Here is a 7,565-nt window from a genome sequence, read left to right on the forward strand (position 1 = left end):
TTGGCCGGCAGGGACGACCGGAGCCCCCAGCCTGACCTTGCCCAGCCTGAGCCAAATCCTGCTGTGGCAGATGGTGGCACCAGCAGCAGGACAGAGCCCTGTGCACAGCCGCCTCCAGGTGAGCAGCAGCACGTTCATACCAGCTGCCTCCTCCCAGGGTCTGGACTGTCCATCACCCACCACACACTTCTCTGCCCCAGCCCTTCCCACTCTGTCAGCAGCTCCATGCCCCCTACCTGAGTCCCCTAGGCTGGGGCTGAAGGCGTGGCCAAGGGTGAGACCCAGGGAGCGCCGCGGGGAGGAGGAGGCTGATGTGCTCATGATGTGGCCAGGAACAGAGCCCGGCACTGCCGAGGGCCCTGGAGCTACTTTGAGGCGGTCGTTCTCAGCCTTCAGGAGATCCACCTCCAGCTGGGGGAGAACCAGTACAGCCCAGGGTGAGGAGCTGGACACTGGCAGCACCTCGGGGCTGCAGCACAGCTCCCAGGGTACAGGGACTTTATCCACCAGGTCCTCAGAGCCAGCCAGGCTGCTGGCAGTGATCCTCACCTGCATGTTGTGCATGGTCTCCCGCAGCTGCTCCAGCTGGTGGGCCGAGTTGAGGGCCTCCAGGCGGATGTCTGTCAGCTTCATCTCCTTCTCCCACAGCTCTGACCGTAGCTCCGACACCTCCTTCTTCTCTGGTTCACCCTCGCTGTGGGTCTGGAAAAGCCTGGGCCAAGGGAGAGATTAAGCCTTGCAGATGTCCAGGGCAGGAGCCTGCAGCCCCCATGAGCAGTTGTCCCCACCCTGTGCCACCCGCCCTGGCTCCACGTACTCAGCCGTGTCGATGCCCACGGAGGAGGACGTGGAGGATTTGATGGAGGGCGAGGTGGTCTCCATGGAGCCGTGCTGCAGTTTGGGGGAGGAAGGGGCTGACGAGTCCGGCGTGGCAATCTCCTCGATGTCCGAGTAGGAGGAGGCTGATTTGGGTCCCTTCTTGATGCTGAAGGCCTTGTTGAAGGAGCTGCGTAGCTACAGGAGACAGAAATGCTCTTGTCAGAGACAGCCCAACAGTGTAGCCTTGCAGAGACCTGGACTGGTCCTGCCCTGGGACCTACATCTGCCCAGGACCCACAGTCTGAGCTGGCACCAGTAGCACCAAACCCACCCCCGAGGCAGGGCTGTGTCCTGCTCCTGCACTGGGGCAGCACTGGTCTGACCCTGCTCTGCTGGCACAGCCAGGACAGGCTGCGTGGACCTTTGTGCAACGCTCCAGCCCCAGCTCAGATGGCACCAAACAGCCCAACAGAGTGGGACCCACGTCCTGGTCACACTCCTCCCAGTCCTGTTCCTCCCCCAGCACCCACATCGTTCAGGCACCATAGGAATGTCCATCAGGAAGGGCTGACTCCATCCTCACATTCCCCCCACCACAGCCACCCCAGCAAGGACACTCCCCTCCCAGCCACCAGAGCTGAGGTCCTGGTGCAAGGGGACAAGTTCAGACCCACACTCCCCCTCTGCCCTGAGGGGTCCTCCTGGAAGCACAGAGATGTCACAGAGGCCCAGCCATGCATGCAGCATGCACACAGCACACAGAGCAGGGTGGATGGATGCTGGGCAGGGGCCAAACCAGGCTTGGGTCCCGCTCACCAGCCCACAACAGAGCAGCAGGAAAGGGACCCCAGGCTGACACCATGTCCCCTGGAGGGCCAGGGCCTGCTCCAAGGGGACATAGGAGGAAAAGGGAATGGAGAATGGGCAGGATGTGGCCCAACTCCCACAGGCATCAGACAGGCTAGTCTGGGGTGTCCCCAGAAGCAAAACCCTTGCACTGGAGTGTAAAAAAACCAGGTAGGTGCCAGGCTCCGGTGATGGCAGGAGAGGAGAAGAGCACTGGGACCTGCATGGGACCCAATAGGAACAGCCACTTGGGCCCACATCAGGCCAGCCCTGGCAATGCAGAAATGAGCAGCACCACACTCTGGGACCACAGGCACAGCTGCAGTGAGATCCCTGTCCCCAAAAGATCTGGTTACCAGGGAGGCGGGAGAGCACCTGCTGTCCCCAGGCAAGAAAGGGATTGTCCCTATCCATGGGACAGGTCCCCATCGGAGCCCTTCCTGCTGCCTCAGGGCAGTTCAGCCCCTCCACGTGGGTGCATCTTTTGGTCTTAGCATCAAAGGAAGGAGTCAAGATGTGCACACCCAGCTGGGGGCCCTGGGATGGCCCATGCGGGGGGGTTAGTGCTGGTGGGATGGATGGGATGGGTAGTGGTATGAGCAGTGTCCCACTAAATGGATCAGGGCCCTGGCTGGGCAGGGCATGGGGTGGAGGGGACAGTGTAGGACTTACCTCATACACCTGGAAAAAAAGGGTTGAGGTCAGCATAAAGGGAGAGAAACAAAACAAAGCAAGACTTAATCACGCGTCCAGCTCAGGCGGCCGGGCACAGGGAAGGGGCTGCCTGGCTGAGGGGTCTGCCCCACACTGCCAGAGCCTGCGTGGGCAGAACAGACACGTGGGGGAAAACGAGGGAGCAGGCGTGCAGGACCAGGGCTGGAGAACTCCCAGCGGGGCTGAAGAAGTCCCAGTCAACATGTCAAGACCCAAATCCATGGTGGCTGCACATTCCTCAGCAGTGCTGTCTCCAGGGGACAGAGGGGACCAACACCACAACACCAAGGTGGACCAAGAGCAGCTGGGGCTGACCCCCCCAGGACCCTGCCAGCAGCTCCCCAAGCCTCACTCCTGCCAGCACCCAGTCCAACCCACCCAGCTCTTCTTCTTCTTCTTCTTGGCGTCGGCGTCCTTGCTGCTACCGATGCTGGAATGGCTGGTGATGCTGTTGAGGCTGGAGATGCTGTCGGAGGAGTTCTGTCGCTTGATGCGCAGCTCTGGGGACAGACAGAGGAACGGGAGAGACCGGGAGAGAAGGGATCAGCAAACTGCATCTGCCCTCATGCCAGAGCCAGCTGCACTCTGCCCCCTGCACCCCTTCCCTTCTCCCGCCCAAACACCTTCTGAGCTCTTGGGGTCACCACGTGGGATGACGCAGGGCTCAGGCACCACATGGGCACTGCCTTTCAGGATGGTGACCCAAACCCCAGAGAGAAGCCCAGAGCACACAGGGTCCTGCTCCTGTCCCAGGCCACCTCCCTGCCAGCTCCCTGCACTCACACTGGGGTTTTGGGCTAGAAACAGCACTCGTGGGAACAAAGCCAAGATCAGCAGCTGGGTGACTGGAAAAGGGCCCAGTGAGGAGGCGACCTGGCAAGGATGACCATCCTGTCACCTCCCACATATCACCACTGAGACCTCCTCCAGCGACAGCTCTGGCTGTCCAACCCTGGCTTCAGATGCTCAGGGCTCTCAGGTGGGGAAAAGCTGCTTCTCAGGGGACCCTGCCTCCTGTCTGAACATCTCACTGGAGTGAGGGTGCCCTGGGACCCTGGGCCAGCCCTGGGCAGAAGCAGCCCAGCTGCGTTTGGGCCAGTAGCTCAGGAAGGGCTGCATCCCTGTGGTGGGGGGGCTGCAGCACCATGCCTACCTTTGGGGGTGACATCAGTGCCATTCAGGGCACCCTGGATCACAGCTTGGGCCTCCGAGTTCTTCTTCTTCAGGAAGTCGATGGTCTCTCGCAGGTCCAGCAGCTCCGTGTCCTGGGGGGCAGAGCCAGGACCCATAGGGTGTGTTCTGATGGCACAGGGCCCACCCTGAGAGCACCCAGTGCCACAGCAGATTCACCCCCAAGTCCCGCATCCCCCCAGCTCTGTGAGCTGCACCACCAGTGCTCCCCAACACCCACCCAGCACCTCAACACCCACCTTCTCCTCGGCAGTCTCGGCCAAGTGCCGCAGGCGGGATGTCATGCTCACCAGGCTCTGCTCAAAAGCTGCCACCAGGTTGGCCTGGGAGAGATGGAGAAAGGGGTGAGCACCCATGGCTGGGCCAGTACCCACGGCTGAGCCAGCACCTGGCCACCAGCTGTGGGGTGCAAGAGGCTGGGGAGGGGACATCAAGGCTGTTGTGGGGACAGGCCAGAACTAGCCCTGCACACAGCAGGGTGTCCTGCACGGGCTGCAGCTCCTGCAGGGACTCACGTTGGCAGACAGCTGGGAGGTCAGAGTGGCCACTTTCTCCTGCGAGGACTCCAGCTCGCGGCGCAGCTTGCGGATTTGCTGTGGGGAGAAAGCAGAGGGTGTTAGGTGGTCCAGGGGCTCAGGTGTGAGAGGGGGCCAGGGGCTTGGGTGAGAGGGGGGACAGGTGTTCCCCATCACTGCAGGGGCCGGGGCACGTGATGAGCAGAGAGCACGGGCTCACCTCAGACTGCATCTTTTCCTCAGCCTGGCAGTGCAAGAGCAGAGAGGGACAGACAGACAGACAGAGGCAGGTCAGGAGGGCAGCGAGGCACGGACAGGCTCAGCACGAGGCAGAGGCATGCACAGAGCCCCCCGCTCCCACCCGGGTCCCCCCAGCCATGCACGCAGCGGCGCGGAGGCGGCTCTTACGGAGGAGTAGGTGGAGGAGGCGCTGGAGGCCAAGGACAGCACGGATCCATGAACTGCAACAGAACAGAACCAGCTTGTCCGGGTGTCCCCAGCCACTGGTACCCCAGGGGCTGTGGGTGCAGGACACAGCAGGGTGCAGGGGATGGAGCTCCCAGGGAAGGGGGGTATGCAGGGGCTGGGGGAGACAGAGACAGCTGCTCAGCACTGCCTGTTTCTTGGCGTGTGGCTGGTGACCCCCGGGCACATGGCGTGCAGCAGGGCATGGGGAGCACCCTGCACCTGCATCCTGCGCTCTGGCTGAGCCCAGGGGCTCTGCCACCCAGCCTGGCTACTTGGGATCCTCTGCTCGGTGCCACAACACCCTGGGGCCAACACCATCTGACAGCAATGCAGCAGCACCAAAAAATCACAGAACCATACTATTGTTTTGGTTGGAAAAGATCTTTAAGATCATCAGGTCCAATCATTAACCCAGCACTGCCAAGGCCACCCCTAGCCCATGTCTCTCAGCACCACATCTACATGGCTTTGGGAAATCCCTCCAGGGATGTGGACTCCACCACTGCCCTGGGCAGCCCTGACAACCCTTGCCAGGAAGAAATTGCTCCCAAGATCCAAACTAAACCTCCCCTGGCACAACTTGAGGCTGTTTCCTCTTGTTCTACCCCTTGTTCCTTGGGAAAAGAGACCAACCCCTCCTCACTCCAACCTCCTCTCAAGCAGCTGCAGAGCCAGAAGGTCTCCCCTCAGCCTCCTTTGCTCCAGGCTGGACACCCCAAGCTCCCTCAGCTGCTCCTCATCAGACCTGTGCTCCACTGCCCTTCTCTGGACATGCTCCAGCCCCTCATTGTCCTTCCTGTCATCAGGGGCCCAAAACTGACGCCAGGATTTGAGGTGCAGCCTCATCAGAGAGGGACTATCCCTGCCCCAGTCCTACTGGCCACACCAGTACTGACAGCCGCCAGGAAGAGGAAGGGACAAGCATGCAGGGAGCCATGGAGTTCCCTTTCCCTGGGCAGGAGAGCTTCACTTTCTCACCATCATCCACAGGGTCCCGGAAGGAGCCTGAGCGGATCATGCCCTTGGGCTTGTCAGCCAGGGAGAGGGTGCTGCCCATCTGGGACGTGCTGTACAGCTCAAAGGTGGAGTCATGGGTGGGGATGCTGTTGGAGCGGGTGATCCGTGGGGTTGCAGCAGCAGTGGGACTCACTACAAGGAGAGGGCAGGGGAGAAGCAGGGTCAGTCATGAAGAGAACCTGGGATTGGGATGGGGAAACAGGGCTGGGAGCAACCCATGAGAGCTGGGATGCGGAGTGGAAGCAGGGATCACGGTCCCAATGCAGGGGGAGCTGGGGGAAAGCTAAACCACAGATTTACACTGGACACCAGCACCAAGGTAGCCATAGGCCTGAGAATCCAACCGTCGCCCCAGGACAATGTGGGCACCACCATGCCAGAGCCTGACACCTGCAGGTGCAGGAGGGGAGCTCCTCATCACCCGGTGTTCCCCACCAGCACCTCCAACCTGTCTGCCTGGATCCCCCAAACCCTCCAAGAACATGTAGATCGTGGCAAGAAACGGGGCAGGGCTCACCCCGTGCTTTGCTGGGCACCCCCAGAGGAGCCATGGGCAGAGCCCCGAGGCTGGATGAGGTGCCCTGAAGCAGAGGTGATGGATATCCCTGGGCACAACCCAGCACCTCAGCAGGCCTAGAGCACCAGGCACTGGGCACGAGGGGCTGGGCAGGAGAAAAGCAACACCCAGGGCAGCATCAGCAAGTGACTGAGGAGCAGGGGATGACAGGGGCAGGAGGAACAGGCCTGATGATGAGGCCTGATGGCAAGCAGAAGGTGCTGGTGTGGGGCGCACTGACCGATGCTGGTGAGTGGACCCTTCCCAACCAGTGCCATGGGGAGGGTGGGGGGCGAGGGCAGCTCCTGCTGGTCGTCCGCCTCGGGGAGCCCGCTGCTGATGGCGTGCGAGTGGCGCCGCTCCTTGGCCTCCTCCTGGGAGTGGAGCTGGTACCTGGGGAGCAGAGCAGAGAGCGGCATGGTGAGGTGGACCAGCACCAACCCAGCTCCTGCCCAGCACCATCAGCCCCCTGCAAGAAGCTCCACGTGCCCAACCCCCTCACCAGCACCATCCAAAAGTGATTTGGGCTCTTTTACCTCAGCCCTTTCTTGGGCAGCGTGTTCCTGTCGCGGTTGGCACTGGAAGGGAAGGAAATATCAGTAACATCCCTGCAGAGATCAGGGAAGTTGCCATGGGGGTTGAGCTGTGGGGACAGGGAGCTTTTCTCCAGAAATGTAGCAGGAAGAGCCTCCAAAGCAGGCAAAGGCCATGGCATGACAGCAGGGAGGGACTGCAGCCCACAGAGGTGCACCCAGCCCCACACCCTCCCTCCAGCCATACCTGTCCAGATGTGCAAGCCGGGGGCTCCCGCTCCAGCCCAGCTCCCCTGCCTCTTCCTCCTCCTCCTCTGTACCAGTGGGGGGTGCAGCAACAGGGGTGGGGGTGGTGGTGCTGCCCCCTGAAAAGGCACTGGGCAGGCTCATGGGCATTTGCAGGGACTCCATGCTGCGATGCAGGCCTGAGAGCTTGGAATACATCCTGCCCTCCTTGGGGACGCTGAAGCCACCCATGAGCTCCAGGCCCTGGGAGAAGCTGGCCGAGTTGATGTTGAGGATGGGGGCAGGACTGGGGCTGAAGCAGGGCGCGAGGTGCCCACCAGCCGGGTGCAGGTCCTGGAGCTTGGCTGTGTGGGGGGTGTGCAGCTCGCTGGAGGAGGGCAAGTCCAGGCTGTTGGAGTTGACCTTGTCCAAGTTGGCCAGTGAGGGAGGCTTCACATAGGTCTTCGCAGCTGCTCTGGAGGGGGATAAAACAGTAAGGAAGCAGGTGAGACTGGGGTGCTGGGCTTGGCCGAGCACTGGGCACGGCTGTGCCAGGCGCCCACTGCCCTGGGAGGTGGAAGGATCATACCTGAGAGGTGTGGGGGACAGTTCAGCCACCTTGGCCGCCGGCGGGAGGTTGGCCTGGGCTTTTGGGGTGCTCTCAGGTGAGCTGACGCTCTT

General features: G+C 61.7%; 1 protein-coding gene across 1 annotated transcript in view; it reads right to left on the reverse strand.

The window, feature by feature from the left end:
• Positions 1-7,565, reverse strand: part of NAV1 (neuron navigator 1) — a 44,808-nt gene that overhangs the window by 3,767 nt on the left and 33,476 nt on the right. Inside the window, exons 8-22 of the mRNA XM_009994354.1 lie at positions 7,474-7,562; positions 6,907-7,359; positions 6,663-6,704; positions 6,368-6,519; positions 5,532-5,702; positions 4,494-4,546; positions 4,306-4,329; positions 4,086-4,163; positions 3,810-3,893; positions 3,533-3,644; positions 2,758-2,879; positions 2,338-2,346; positions 818-1,014; positions 550-712; positions 237-411 (exon numbers count right to left, since the gene is read on the reverse strand). Of these exons, the coding sequence (XP_009992656.1) occupies positions 237-411; positions 550-712; positions 818-1,014; positions 2,338-2,346; positions 2,758-2,879; positions 3,533-3,644; positions 3,810-3,893; positions 4,086-4,163; positions 4,306-4,329; positions 4,494-4,546; positions 5,532-5,702; positions 6,368-6,519; positions 6,663-6,704; positions 6,907-7,359; positions 7,474-7,562 (1,924 nt within the window). The remainder of the gene's footprint in view (positions 1-236; positions 412-549; positions 713-817; positions 1,015-2,337; positions 2,347-2,757; positions 2,880-3,532; positions 3,645-3,809; positions 3,894-4,085; positions 4,164-4,305; positions 4,330-4,493; positions 4,547-5,531; positions 5,703-6,367; positions 6,520-6,662; positions 6,705-6,906; positions 7,360-7,473; positions 7,563-7,565) is intronic.

Source organism: Chaetura pelagica, unplaced genomic scaffold (genome assembly GCF_000747805.2).
Source record: "Chaetura pelagica isolate M959 unplaced genomic scaffold, ChaPel_1.0 scaffold470, whole genome shotgun sequence".
Taxonomy (NCBI): Eukaryota; Metazoa; Chordata; class Aves; order Apodiformes; family Apodidae; genus Chaetura; species Chaetura pelagica.